At 44.0% G+C, this 15592-nt stretch overlaps 1 protein-coding gene across 50 annotated transcripts in view; it reads left to right on the forward strand.

The window, feature by feature from the left end:
• Positions 1–15592, forward strand: part of SORBS1 (sorbin and SH3 domain containing 1) — a 163458-nt gene that overhangs the window by 72634 nt on the left and 75232 nt on the right. For 38 of the 50 annotated variants that reach the window (XM_046943028.1, XM_040702734.2, XM_040702738.2 and 35 more), the window contains exon 1: positions 15227–15368. In XM_046943028.1, coding sequence (XP_046798984.1) covers positions 15337–15368 — 32 coding nt within the window. In that variant the 5' untranslated portion in view covers positions 15227–15336. Of the gene's footprint in view, positions 1–6182; positions 6294–15226; positions 15369–15592 lie in introns of those variants that run through there. The other 12 variants (XM_046943041.1, XM_046943034.1, XM_046943040.1 and 9 more) reach the window with 1 other exon arrangement.

Here is a 15592-nt window from a genome sequence, read left to right on the forward strand (position 1 = left end):
GAAAGGAGGGGTGTGCAAGCAGTTCTCTTCCCCGTTCCTTGCTACTCCCTCCCAGCAATTTTATGGCTCACAGCCTTTTTGAACCAGGAGTGGTGAGCATGACCTTAGTGAGATTTTCTTTGTTTTTCTTTTTTTTTCCTCCCCACCCTGGCATGAGGGGCAATTATTTCCTCCTAGAGAAGAGCAATCAGTGCTGTGCCCAGAGGCCAAGTCACAGTGTGTTTGACCCTTTGCCTTGGTCACCGGCCTACATTTCATTCAAACACTTTGGTAAATAGCGGCACTTCTTGTGTCTTTGAGATATTTATGTAACAGACAGAGGAAGATTAGTACTGGAGGTATCTCCTACTATTTTGGGGCCTGGGCTGCCTGCCAGTTTTACTTCTTGAGAAGCAAGTGTTTAGTTTGAGTATAAAGAGAGTGACTCATTCTCCTCCTTGACATGCTTTAGTATCTGTAATGAGTGGTAATTTACATGGGGATGCACTGAGGCTCTGCTTGAGCTGACTGCACTTAGGACACTCTAATCTCACATGTGGAAAGAGGAAATGAGTTAATCTGCAGTTAAATATAGAAGTGCTGAAAGAGGTGAGGGTGGGAGGGAGTGATTCTAATCTCACGTAGGTTGGGGTCAGGCAAGAGTAATGTCTGTATCTCAATGGTATTACCCTGCGGTAAGTCATATGTCGCCTCTGTGGACCTGACAGTATACGTTAATGGAAAATGAAGACAAAGTGAGAATGTGTCCTAAGCTCCGGCATCGCTGAAGTACTGTTCTTTGTTTCCCCTCTGCATGATGCTGACACTCTTTCCCTTTCAAAGGAGAACCATTGGATTATGGAAATAGGCAGTTGTGCATCGCTGAGGACTAAACTTGAGAGTGGATCAGTGCTGATAGATAGCCTTGGTTCTACGTGATCATCCTAAAGATACACTGTGGCTTTGTTTCTTTATTTTACAGTGTGTGATTTTCTGTTTATTCCTGTTCTCAGCTTTGAGCTGGGGGTGCAGGCACAGGATTTTATTCTCTTGTTCTAACGTTGTTTCCTGATCAGTGAAAACTTCCTTGAAAAGCAGTGTTGAGTCTGCTCCATTGATATCCCCTTCTCTTCTCCCTTTGTGTGCAGACATGTTCTTAAACTCTGCATTGTGCTGAAAGCTGCCACTCACCATCTGTGACCTGCATGCCTATGCTCTTGTTGGGAAGGCTGCATTATTGGATGCCTTAGTGGCACATATTAGCTGCTTCTGAGCAGTTTCTGTTTGCAATGCCCACCTGCTGGTTTACCCAACCAGAAAGACTGCCACACCTGAGCAGAGAATGGTCCTTTTGTGCTGGGCTGACAGTGATGACCAGAAACTGAGTGCTGACCACACTGTTGGGGAAGAGCTGAAGTAGAAGTTGCTGGCTCCCTTAAGCAAGTTGTCAGGCATTGGATTCAATAAACCTGGAAGAGGAATTTCAGCAGCAGCCAAGGGGAGCTGCTTCTCAGAAGTCTTGAGCTCATGTGTTGTGCTGACTGTGTTTTCTCAATACAGTTGAATCCTGAGTAGCCCGTGTAAGGAATTTTTGTTTGGAGATCACATACCATATAGGTCATGTTTGTTGAGCAGTGGGTGAGCGAAGCCACTGGTTTATATAAACTCACCAAGATAAAAGATCCATCAGTTAGAGGAATTCAGTCTTATAATGGAGAAGAGCTAAGACAGCTTTTATAGAATGAGATCAAGCCAGGAATGCATTTGTTCCTCTCTTGTTGAATTCAGTGGTATACTTTTACAGGGTTTGGCCTTGCATGCAGGCTCTTAGTAGTATCACTGATCTCTTTTCTCTTCTCATTGGCCCAAAGCAGTTTTTGTGAGTTGTTCAGTCCATAGACACAGACTGAACATTGGCCATCTGTCCATAAGCAGTCCATATACACACATATGAATAGTTTGTTTGGTAAAATGTAGTAAACAATCAAAAAGTTAAGCCATCTGCAATGTTACTATTATCAATAACAGACTGATTCATAATACTGTTATTAATTGTAATGAGCTAAAGTGTTGGAATGGTTCAGATAAGTCGTTTTTAAAAGATTCATTGATGACTTTTCTTATCTGAACCACTAGTCTTATGACTTCCAGGGTTGAAGAATATTGCCATATCTGAGACCAAGGACAAGAAGCAGTTGCTCTTGAAGACATTGCTCTTATGCTCCCTTCCATGCTTATGCTTCTTGCTGGATTTGCTCACAGCTTTCCCATTTGCACAGTGCACTCAAATACTCTGATATGTTCCAGCTGATGTGACGGTGACAAACAGTTTGCAATTGCAACACCCTCAGTCTCTCTAGATAAATATAGGTGTCTGCTTCCAGACTTAGAAGAAATACGGACTAGTGAAAAGAGCATTGTGCCAGGAATCAGGAACCATAGTTTCTTCCTGGCCCTGATCCTGGTGTTACGTGATCCAGGGTCAAATCATTCCTCATCTGTGCATGTTTCTCCTTCATTCGTCTTTTCCTCCATTTAGATTCCTTGGGAAATGGACTCCCCATTCCTATGTGGACAGCAGCAAAATAATAATATTGTTATCCTGCTAATCTCAACAGTTTTAAGTGGCTCTTTTGCTAAATGGCTGCAAAACTGACCTTCAGATCTGAGTATTGTTTAGTGTTTTTGTTTTTTCTTCCCAACCCTTTGCTTTTCCACAGCAAAGTTGGCCCCACGCTGATGTATTTGATTATGTTTTCATTGCCATTGTACTTGCTTTGATTTTGCAGCTCAGTGCACAAAGCACGGGGCCCTGTACAAACAACGTGATGAAATCAAGCAGGGTCAGCTCCTTACTCTTTTTACCTTGAAAATAATATGAAACTCCTGTGTTTCTTTTGCTTGGCACCTCCAGTTCTAGAGCTGGAAGCTATGTGTGTCTGCTGCTGTCCCATCGTGTTCAGGTGTGAGATCACTTGCACAGTTTTCCACAGCTGCTGATGGGGGCACGGGAGCTGTGCTGTCTGCTGGGTTGTTGGGTGGGATTGTACTGTGAAGTGTGCAAAATCCATGCACATACTGCAGTGTATTGAGCAGGTGTCCATGCCTGCATTAGGTATTGCCTGTGCTCTCAGGCATGCACATAGACTTGTCTTGCTGGGTCATGCTTGGCCACTGTCTGTGAGAAGAAGTTTTCTCCTGTTTTCTGCCTCTCTTTTTTAGTTTTTTGACAGTGTTGCTTTCTCCACAGGGATGTGGTTTGAGTGAACGTGGCCTGTGTCCAACCTTGTAAAGTAGTGCCATGTTACTGGTTGTTGATCTGAGAAAGGGAAAAGGAGCTGGATAGCTTGTTGTAACAAGCTACTGTGATGTTGTTAGACATTGTATCAGCCGTCAGAATAAAGAGAAACACCAGGAAACACTCAGCCTTGAGAAACACCAGGAAAAATGTGGACCTTGTGATTTTTGTACTTCCCATCTTGTTCCTAATGTTCTCTTCCCCTGTCATTCTGAAATACTCCTTAATCATATCTGGGTACCTGGACAGATTGAGGTTGAGGCTTGATGCATCAAAGCAATGCAAACCACAGCTTGTCCTGTGCAACAGTGCCTTATTGGACAGAGGATCTGAATGATGGGGAGCTCAAGGAATGTTTAGACCTTACCATTGGTGTTGGAATTTTGTTTTTATTTTTTATTTATAGTTTTTCCTCAGTTTGCTCGATTTCAGCACTCACTTCTTTCTTAACAGCATCTGTTCAGAGTGCTGGAGGAGGAGCACAGGTTACGTGCTCCCATGTGCTGCTCATTGTGGCCAGCTGAACACAGGCATGGCAAGCTGCCTGGTTGTGCAGGACATGTCCACATTCCTTCTGCACTACTTGATGGAACATCTTCCTGCAGAACATCTTACAATGATAGAAGCATTAAGGTTGGAAAAGACTGTTAGGATCGTCTAGTCCAATTCTCATCCAACAAACTCCTTCTAGTGGACTTTTCTATTACAGTGGAAATCAAGCTGTAACAACAGATGAAACTAGAACACAGCTGAAGTCTAATAAAATTAGAATTTAAGTGTTGAAAACATGTTCAGCAATGTCCTTCATCTCTGACGCTGTCAGATTCCTGTCACTAACAGTAGTGGGCATAAAGTTTGTTAAAGCTGAACGTTTTTGTTACTCTGCATTTGCTTTTTACCAAAAGTAGTTTCTTATGGTCCTTCTGGGACTTACTTCCAAGAGGAAAGGCTGTCCCTTCTGGGTAGGGATACAGCCAGCTATGGTATGCATCTGCTTTCCCACATCCTTCTGTGCTCCCTGGCCAGGGGCCAGGTGAGAGCCTTCTCCAGAGCAAGGTCACCACCAGGGCTCCTATCATCCATTCATCACTCTAGCTGTTAGTCCTTGCGATGAGCAACACGTTTTCTACTTCGAGGTGCTTTTGGTAGCTGTGGCTGTGGCCAGCTTCAGCCTTTTGCCAACCCTCAGGGACAGGTCAAGGTGGGAGAGCAAACAAACCATGGGTAATGGCAACATGTCAGCTTCTTGTCTAGCTGCAAAACCAGGGCTTGACCCGCAGCTGGAATATTAACATCATCTTGACGCATGCTCCAGACAACCTGCTGTAAAATTTGTCATCCCATAACTGGCAAATGATCCTTTCAAGTGTACTGTCTAACATACAAGGCTGTTTGTACATTTCCATCTATTCCTTTTTACCTGTTGGAGATGAGGAAACTACTAGACTGTACTAGACAGAAAACTGATTTGTTTCATCTTGTGTCTTCCAAGGACTATTTCAGTTCTATTAAAAATCTGTACTGGTTCATTTAAGCTCATTGTTCGTAATGTCAGCGAGTCCTGAAAGAAAACTCGAGACTTTAAAGAACAAAAAGGATCCTGCTATTACTGGTGGTCTGTGGGCATGTTCTGAGATGGCTCACAGGCAAGGTCTCTGATGTTCTCTGAGAGTTTTTATCCTTGATCATCTCCTTTCCTCCATGCCATGTTTACCACCACCTGTACTTCCTCAGCACATCCAACCTGTGAGACTCATTGGCTGCCCCACTGGTGTTGTACTGGGCCCTTGGAGGTTCTGGACTGACACTGCTTGTCAGAAGAGGTGACCCCACTTCTCTCAGAGCTCAAATAAAGCACGGTTGGGGTTTGTTAGTCATCCAGTGTAGGTATGTAACTTGACCAGCTGATCTCCTCAGGGTCTTTCTGATGTTACTGCATACAGGCAAGTGCCAGGAGGACAGATTGCCCTCTAGAGAACCCCCTCTTCCACTCAGTGCAGAAGAAGCATAGGGAAGCTATCTGACTAGTTCAGCCCATCAAATGACATCTAGTCAAGCCTGATAAATGACATGATTAAATTTGACTGGTATCAGTACTTACCTTACTGATGGAAATGCAAAGATGGCTTGCTAAAGCCGGGATGCTGTTAGTGTTATTGAGTGAAACAGTAAAGCTGTACAGCCATCTATCAAATCAATGTCAAATATAACTGTTTAGATTTAATACTGGACTCGAGTAAAGTAGTCACACTTAGTAACCATCAGCACTCAGAGAATCTGTCCTCTGCAAGTTCAGCCACTGTGGCTGTCTAGCTCTGTATTCTAACCAAAGAATTTGTCCAAAGAGAAACTGATACATTTCTTAGGGGAACTCCTGGCAGCAGGGAGTTCCCATCTTGTGATGGTTACTACTCCTAGCTCTCAGCCTAGGCTTTGTATCAGACAAGTCTATTCATGCATTAGGGATAGCTGAATAAGATGTGCATTCACTTCTTTCTCTGCATTTTGCAAACCAGTATTTTAAATTAAGCTGAAATCAGCAGCAATTTACATTAGCAAACAGGCTGTAGGTTGGGAGGAGGCGTGAGTATTTGTGCTATTCAGCTGTCCTTGCTGCTTGGGGGCATCTCTAGCAGAAAGGCAGGAAAACGGATGTGGCTCAGCCTTCCCTGGAGACAACCCTAAGGATTGGTTCTTACATAGGGGATGCTATGATGTGGATCTGCACAGCCTGCTGTTTGTACTAACTCTGCTTCTTGCATGGTAAGCAAAGGGAATTAGTTCTTCTACATGTAACAGTACTTCTGTGAACAGCTGATGGCTTTGGGACAGATCTCTCTGTAGATGTATTGAACAGCAGGACCAGTGGCACTAACAGTGTTTTCTCCCCATTTGTCTTTTGTAGGTATGTGCTGTGACAGAACAGTTGTATGTGAAGAAAAGCTGGAGTGGAAGTCACTGGCAGAGGATCCTGCGCTTTTCAGCTGGGCCTGAAGAGTTCAGCCAGCTGACTGTGGTGAGCAGCTTGCAAGAGGGGAAGGAGCATGTCATGGGGAGGCCAATGTGAACAGTCAAAATATCTAGTGCTCAAAAAAGGATCAAACTCCGAGTGCAACTTTGTGGTGACTCATGGATGCATTTGATCCTTGCTGCGGCAACAATATTTTAATTTACTTTTTTTAATCTTTGGATATGTTCCTCATTTACTATCTGCATTTGTGATATCCTTTGCTGCTTGTTTTGATGTTGATACCAGTAAGTACTTTGTGCCTTAGTGTATGTCAGGAACATATGGTAGAAGTTAAACTTTGGAATTACATTGAGGGTTGGGGTAAGGACCAAAGTTTAGCAATTGGCCTTGAATGGGTTATGAATCCAGTTTTAGTAGCAGTGCATGCCTGTAAGCTTTAGACTTGGTCATGGCTACCAGGCATTGAATTAGAGGATAGCTTTGAGTTACAGCAGTAGTGGGCTGGGTTAATTGTTTCATCTGGAAGAGACCACTGGGCTAGGCTTAAGGGAATATCAAGATTCATGACTTGACTTTGTGTTGGTTTGGAGCAGACACAAGCTGTTGGACTGGGGTCAAACTATGGGACAAATTATTGGATTGATGACATAAGATGAGGTCCCCCAGGGGCTACTGGGCTAGATTTGGTGTTATTACCGACAGAACAGCTACAAATACTGGTGAAGCTGATCTTGCTTTTCTTAGAAGAGATGGTTTGGTACTATTTGCTCTAAGATCATGTGCAGGATTGGAAGAGACTTGACAGTGCTGAGGTATGGTTTTGAATTTTTTATTTGCCCAAGGCTAAAGTAGCTCAGTCTTTGAAAGCTCTGTATTGAAGTAGAAGTCCTAGATGCAGTTAAGGCTGAGGCTCACATGTCAAGCATGAGACCATTTTTTTCCCCCTTAGTTATTCTGATACGGATCCTGATTGTGGTCAGAAAGGCAAAAGTCAAAGCAGCAGTTTCAGAAGACTGAATCTCTGGTATCCAAGAAGTGACAAATAAAATTATTTGGAGCCGTTTGCTTTTTTTTATTTTTATTTTTATTTTCTAAAAAGACTAAGAGTGTGGAAAGGCAGTCTCTTCTGTCTCTCCTTCTCTTTTTGTCGATATGGGTGCTATAAGCATCTCAAATTTCAGCTTTGTGTGACATCTCAATTCCTTCCCACATAACACTGTACCTGATGCTTGTCTCCTTGCCATAGTTGTGTGCAGACTGACACTGAGTCTCAAGTATTGCCCATATCTCTTTCCTGCAGTGATACAGAGCCCATCCAGTTACAGGGGAGTTTGCATAAGTCTCTACTGGACATGCAGAGGCTGTTGTCAGCCTGACTGTGATGTTTCTTTTAAGACCTAGTGCTCTCTGAGGAATGAAAGCCCATGCTATTGAAGAGAAAGCTGGAAAACCTTTTAGAATGTATCAAACTGAGTTTTCTGTAATTTTCCTCCTACTGCCTCAAAGCAAAATAGCAGCACCCTGCTGTGGAACTGACACAATTACTTGCAACAAGAATATATGTTATTCTTCTAGATCTGAGCCATTTTACACCAAATCTGAATTTGATCCTGTCCTTTGGCTGCCAGAGGGCTGCCTTCCCTTCATGCTTTTGCTTTAAGAGAAGGGAACTCCGTACTGAGTTTTCCTCCAGGTGGAAACATGCAGTATGTTGTCAGGCATTTGTCTGGAAAAAAGCATCTCCAAGAAGCCTGGACTGTCACAGACATCCCAGGGAGCCCCAGAGCTTCCCTCTTGCTCAGTCTCATGGCCATTAAGTGATATTTAAGGCATGGCACACCTGTGCTTCAATGAGTGCCAAAGCATTCAGTACCAAGACTTGGTTAGTCCACGTGGAGATTTGGAGGAGAGTGGTTTACTCTAGCCTCAGTTCCTGGTTAGGTGGAGCTTTTAATAGCTCTTTTTATTGTCCTTTTATGTGAGAGAAAATACTTGCATTTTGTAGTCTGACTCTTCCTTTTGCCAGAAGCTTATGGGAATGCAGAGGAGTACTTGTACACCATGCTATGTTGCATTTGTTTTTTGGGGCCCAATTAGGGCACTATGTTATTTTTTAACTGCAGTGTACTCTGCAGATCAACTGTTCAATTGAGACCTTTACCTTAGACATCTGGCTGAGACACAATTGCAGCCCTGACAAGTTGGACCAAAGGCAGAGAGAGGAAACAATACGTATATAAATGATGTGAATAGTTTGTGAGGGTGTTGGATGCTACTGGGTGAGAGATCTCAACCTCAGCACAGCTGTATGAAAATATTTATCTAGCCAGGGCAACAGGAAGCAAAGTCTAAGAGAACAGAGTGAGGAAATCCTGACTATATCTTTTGCTTTCTTATGTGGAGGGACCTAGGTATGAAAAATGCTGGAGTCCAAGGCTGTCTAGTTGTTTCATTCATTCCTCTCTAAAAGGAGAGAAATTGCCCATACTGCATGCAGAGAACTGCTGTAGAGATTGCTAAAGATTGCTGTGCTCACTAGCGGCTCTGTTTCCCAGGGCTCGTGGGTCAGTAGTTGCTGCCCTCCCAGTTCTCTAATTCATTGCTTCAAGTGAAAGCTGAAGGTTACTGAGACGGGCTGCTGTAAGGTGCACCCGGTCCTTTCATTGCTTTGCCTGGTGACAGAGCAGGCTGTCTCCTAGAGGTAGGTGTTGCACAAAACATTGTTTTGGTTCCAGCCAACTGGTCGCACCACCTGCCCACTGTGGACTATAAAAGAGGTTCAAACAGTGCAGTACTGCACCATAAACCAGAACAGTGAGAGTGAGTTCGTAGAAAGCAGGAAAACAGTTTTAATTTTTTCTGTTGAACTTTTGGGAACAGATGGAGAGTTGATGAGGCAGAGATGCTGGAAGGGACAGTGTGTTTCAGATGTTTTCCTTAATTTCTTCCCAGTCTGCTCGTATGTTCATAGCTCTTGCTTATTCGTTGCAGCGTAGTTAGTAGTTAGACATGAAAACTTCAGTGTCTCCGGGTCTCCAGAGGTAGGTGTTCACCAGACTCTGTTGAACTGTGGTTTTTCAGCTAAGAGACTTCTGACATATGGGATCGTGGGAGCAGCTCATGGCTTGATGGGCAAGATCTTTGCTTACTTCATTCCAAGTTACCTCAGTGAAGGGTCTGAATTTCCTGGAGAAAAATGGCAACCTAGGGGTGTCTTGACTGACCCCTGTGCTGACACTAACGGGCCAGTCCTGCCTCTCTAAACAACCAATGGGTTTTTTTGGTTTTTTTTTTTTTTTTTAATTTGTTCAAAGGCCAAGAAGAATCTAATCAGAGCCCAGCAGTGCACCCACCAGCAGTCATTATCATTCCTTAGTCATCCAGTTACTACTTCTCTCTCTGACAAGAGACATTGGTGTGGTGGAGAGGATGTGGGGAAAGATTGGCTTTTATTTCAGTCTCCTTGGAGACGTTTAAGCAAATTTCCTTGCATTGTACATATATTCAGGTGTTTCCCTTATAGGACATATATAACTTCAGTGATGCCTTCAAAGCATTGTGGCAGCCAGAGCTGGTGGGAGAGGAACAGATGAGATGGGATTGTTAAACCCTTCTTCACTCCCAAAGGCAATGACTTGCTGTAAGATTTGATTACCTTCTCATTAGCTTTCATAGTTACAAATGTATCTGGTTAATAATTCCAGACAGCTGGCTGGGTTAGTCAGATCCACATTTCTCCTCTGCCTGATGTTTTGAGTCAGGATATTTATGAATTGCATATACGGTAAGTGCTATAAGCAGAACTGCTGGGACTTTATTTCTGTGAATCCACAAACTTATCTGCTGGAAAACATGTTACCTCTTGGCTTATAGTTGCGTTCCTGGAGGATGGAGGACCAGAGAGCAGTCTCATTCGATATTGGATCCTTTTAGTATTTGAAAGGAAGATACAAGAAAGAGGGGAACAGACTCTTCAGGAGGATCTGTGGTGATAGAACAAAGGGAAGTGGTTTCAGGCTTAAAGAGGGAACATTTAGGTTGGATATAAGGAAGATGTCTTTTATAGTGAGGGTGGTGAGACACTGGAACAGGTTGCCCAGAGATGTGGTGGAAGCTTCATACCTGGAGTCGTTGAAGGCCAGGCTGGACCACGCTGTGAGTAACCTGATCAAGCTGCAGGTGTCCCTGTGCATTGCACGGGATTTGGGCTAGATGGCCGTTAAAGGTCCCTTCCAACTCTAAGGATTATATTGGCTTGTCTTTAGCAAGGGTGCAGGGAGATACATTGCAGGAAAATACTGAGATGGGTAGACAGCACAGTCTGAATTTTCTTTGTGGCTGCTTCTCCTAATTCCTTTCTTTACTGCTCTCTTATCTCTTCTTAAGCCACTGTTGTTGCAATAGCTGGTAAGCTCGGCTGCTTGCCCAGAGACTGCAAAATACTTAGTATTTTTAACTTGCAAAAGAAGCAAGAGAATTTTACCAAAAAACAGCCTATTTGCATGTCATGTAGGAGATGATTTTCTCCTGGTTGTACCTTAAGGTTAATTCAAGCCTCTGCAGCACAAACGTTAGTAACTGTTGATAACAGTTGGTAAAACACTGGTAAACAGCTAGTGCCATTACAAAGCTTTTAATATTGATTAGGTTGTATTCAGTTACTTTCACAGCCAGCAGTGCCTTTCACTGAATGACAGACTGATTGGATCAGTAAGGATCAGATATTGGTTAGCTAAGCTTGTTTTAAGAATTGTCATCAGTTGTTTGCTGTATTCTTGGAGCAGATCCTGCAGTTGCTAGACAGTGTGCAGCAGGAGATTGCTGAACCTAATCAAGAAATCACAGTGTGAAGGTTTTACTTCTGTTTTGCCTGAGTATAAACAGCAACACTGGGTACAAAGGGATGGAGTTGCTGATGTGCAGGTGAGGATGCATGTTTCCTTGACTGCATGGTGTAACTACCATTAATTTCCTTAGAACTTGGATAAGCATGACAGTCCTAAGTTCTTCCTTCTGCAGTATTGTATTTAGCAGACCCTTAATTTTACAAAATTTCTTGGACCAGAGACAGCAGCTGTTCAAGGTAGGACAAGGTTATACTTTTTGTTATGCGTGAAAGTGTAGGTGGGTTAACAGCTCATGTCTGAGAGTTTAGATGAGTTAGCAGCTGGGGGAAACTGCTGCTCAGGAGGCTGAACAGCTGATCGCTCCCAGCCTCTGTCAGCATGAGGCAGTGCTTCCCAGCTCCTGCTGACTTCATAGTTCAGTGGAAACCTATGTCTCTGTCTGAAGTCTCTGAAGATGTTGCAGACCTCTGATCCCGATCAATTCTAACCCTACCAGGTAGTAATTTTGGTTGTTTTAAATGATGGATCAACAGTCTACGGTGTATCCCTTATTTTTAACAGCCAGAAGGGATGCTGGGAGAGTTCCTCAATTCAGTAAGGAAGCCAAATCATGCATTTGCTTTTCTCGGCTGTTTAAGAAAGATTTCTAGCTGTTTGTCTTGTAGCCTCCACTTCTCTCTCTCTCTCTCCGCTTAACAGGCTGTATGCTTTCACTGGATTAATACATACATTATTGTTACAGCGCTCTCTTGCTAGCCCTTAATTAGCCCTATAAACTTGCTCCTACTATGAGATTACATGCTTATCTAGAGTTGCTAAAGGGTTGTATGCATCTTTACATGGAGTCTTCCTCAGTCTCTGGTGACAGTTTGTGCCCTTTCCTGCCACAGGGATCAGTGTAAACGCTTCCTGAGTCTTTGTGCAGTTGCACTGTGCTGCCTGGCAAGCTGCAGGGGCTGGCTGCAGTGCTGCACTCTGCAGTGACACTGGCTCCCATAGCTCTCAGCTGGGGAGGACTGTGCTGCAGGGTTCATGCTCAGGTCTGAAACATCTGAGAAGATCAGGGTGTTGGAGGGTTGTGGCAAGCTAGGGCTCATTTCTGAGCAGAAGTATGCTGTAGAAGTATTCCAACCAGAGCTGGGGTGGCTGTTTTGTAACAAAGCAGAAGCACCAGCCCAGCAGGACCAGGATCCTGGGTGAGTGAGTTTTCTCAATCGTGGTGCTGGGTGTAACTCTAGCAACAGCATGTTATTTTGGCTGAGTTTTATTTTGTGAGTCAAACCCCAGTACTCAGAGGAAACTGAAGTAAAAACACAAGCATGATGCAAGTGCACTTGCCGCCTTCCTCAGCCTGCAGAAACTTCATAGCTTTTACTTAGCATCTCCCAGATCTTCCAGAAGTACCTTATTTTTGAGAGTGCATTTCACTGCCCTATGGCAAAAAAGAAGTTGTGTGGCTGTGTGATATTTATCAAAACAAACACCGCTATTGATTGTGCAGCATGATTTCCGGGGTAGCTCATAGTGAGAGTAGCTCACTCCCCCCTGTGAGAGAATCTGTGAATGGATTTGATGGCAGAACAGATACGATGAGGGTAGGTTTTCCAGGGGCTGGGAAGTGGTCTAGAATGTCCTAGAGCTGGGATCTGTCTCTGTTAGGTTAAACGCTTCCTTTGTAGTGCAGATTGTTTTGTCTCTTTCAGTTGATATAATGATCACAGAATCATTAAGGTTGGGTAAGACCACAGAGATCATCTAGACCGACCATCAGTCCATCCCCATGGTGCCCATTGTGTTGCTCAGTGCTATGTTTACCCTTTTCTGAGTACCCCCAGGGACTCCACCACCTCCCTGAGCAGCCTGTGACAGTGCATTGCCACTCTTTCTGAGAGCAGATTTTTCCTAATATCCGACCTGAACTTCCCCTGGTGCAACTCGAGGCCGTTCCCCTTGTCCTATTGCTGTTATCTGGGAGGAGAGGCCAACAGCCGCCTCACTACAACTTCCTTTCAGGGAGTTGTAGAGAGAGAGATAAGGTCTCCCCTGAGCTGCCTCCTGAAGACGTGGATATTGTGGGAGAAAAAATATGGCAGCAGTTGTGCAGCAGTAATTGCCAGGATGATTACAATGGATACTATGCTCTTGCTATGAGATGATAGTAAAACAGCAACAGAACAATTATACTTATTATCTTGTACTCAGGCCTGACTTCAGGGAAATAAAATACAAGGCATGTGTCTGTGTGGAGCTTGCTGGCCATTTCTCCCCTCACCCATGTGAAACAGCAGTTTCTGTAAAGGTCCTTCAGTTTTCCATCCAAGTGGTTATCTGTAGCAGAAACTCATCTCCCCTTGCCAGGCTATTTGCAGGTTGTGTAGGCTGCTTCCTGAAGTGTTTTACCCAATCCCTTCCCTGAAAGTACCAGTCTGACTTTAGATCTGGGCACACTGCTGGATCCTTCCCTACTTTGCCTCTGCACAGGTGCTATTCTCTTATTCATTAGCTGATATTTTTGTAGTATGGTTTCTGCCCAAAAAAAAAACAACTCTGTGATCAGGCTCCAGAGCAGACTTGAGAAGGAGATAAAGGAGGTTATCTTTGGGTGGTGAGAGAGGTCTCCCGTTTTGCACTGTCGCCTAAACTAGTGTGCTTCAAGTAATTGAAGGTGACGATTGCACAGTTTACGTTGGATGGTGTTGTGTGGGTTTTTTTTTTTTGGTTTGTTTATTTTTCCTTGGCTTTCCTGGTTTGCTGTTTTATTAGGAGTTATGTGCGCCTGACTTTTCAGGTGCTAGAATCTGAATCCCAACCTGAATTCTGTGAATAGCCTCTGATACCCACTGGGGTAGATGTATGCAGAACTCCAATTCTGAGCTCTCTGCAGAATTAGTCTTTAATTGTGGGCATGGGAACCTTTTGTTTACTGTAATCAGATACTGCAAAATACACGTTTAGGAATGGGGATTGGTCTTTTTGAAGCAGAATTTTCCAGCCACTTCTGACCCCTTTAGCCAGTGTACCCAGTCAGAATTGTGCCTTTATTGGCCAAGAGTTAAACACTCCATTTGATGAGAGAGAAATATCGGGGTGCTGAATGTATATTGGGCAGCAAGTAAAACAGGGGGGCACGCTGCAAATCAGGATTTCACAGTGCATTGTTATATATTTGCACATGTAGCATTTGGAGACCTTTGTTCTGTCCTTTGCTAATGTTTTACAGAGAGTCTGATGTTACCGTAATTGTTGACCCACATAGTAAACCTTCGCTCTGTGCCCTTCTGCAATCAGCAGCTCTGGCCATCTGTGTTGCTTTCTGGACCTCGCTTGCTAGGAGATGCTTGCCTTGCAATCATTTTCAGTACATTTTTTCAGTCCCCTGGTTTGACAGCAGATCAGTGCCCGTATGTGCACACTTGAGGCATCACAATCCAGAACAGGCTGCGGGGAGACCAGACCCTCACCAGCCTGAATGCACCACTTCCACCCCAATGTGAGGCTGTGGAGTGGTGAAAGTGCTCAGATGTGGGACATTGTAGTATGTCTTGCAGCTTAAAAGATCCTTTCATGCATGCAATGATACCCATGGCGTGGGCATCATATAACATCTAGTAATCATTAAAGTGGTTTGTTTCCCTGTGTGTCACATGAGGATTTACGTGAGGAATCTCAGCTGCCAAGTGCAGAAACTTTAGCTGTGACCCTTCAGCTCTTACCCATTGAAATAGGATCTACCATGTCTACTGCTAATGAAAACATTCCTCCCTTGATAGGCAGATACTCTCCGGTTCTGAAAAAGAAAGAGGAGAAAGCTCCTTTTCAAGTACTTCCCCTGTGCTTTAATCAAGTATTTCTACAAGGCCTGCTTGTCGTTTCCCTTCTGTAGTGCATCCTATCTCCCTGCTACCACAGCATCATCTCTCAACTTTCTCTCCCTTCCCCAGCTCCAGAGCTGCAGGAAGAGCCAACATCTGGCCTGATGACAGTGGCAGGCGAGTGACAAGCAGTCTGGGTGGGGGTGGCTGATGGTGAGCAAGCCTAGTGACAGCATGGTGTGACTAAGAACCCACTGGCTAATAAAGGCACAGGAGGAGGAGGAGCAAAGTATTTAAGGGTGCCAGGGAGAGAGAAAAAGGTTTCCACAAATTTTTTGGTACGCTTCAGCAGCCAAGTGACTGGGCAACACAGTGAAAGGCTTCCTTAATTCTCATCCTCTTAAGGGATGAAATTAAGGGGCTAAGAAAATGGCACCGTTAACTGAAAAGTCTGAATTAAGGTAAGAACACTGCTGTGTTTTTTTTTCCTAGTTAGTCAAAGCTGGCCTTCCTAGAGCTGTTGTGAACTGATCTCCCAGGGCTCTACGTGGCGCTGGCACCTGCTAATGTGCAGTGAGTGGGTAGTTCTGCTGGGTTCCACGCATGGACTTTGAAATTGTTTCTTTCACATGAGTAGGTATTTCCAGTTGCTGCTTGAAAAGAGAGGAGATATCTAGAATAGTCA

This window comes from Gallus gallus, chromosome 6, assembly GCF_016699485.2.
Source record: "Gallus gallus isolate bGalGal1 chromosome 6, bGalGal1.mat.broiler.GRCg7b, whole genome shotgun sequence".
Classification (NCBI taxonomy): domain Eukaryota; kingdom Metazoa; phylum Chordata; class Aves; order Galliformes; family Phasianidae; genus Gallus; species Gallus gallus.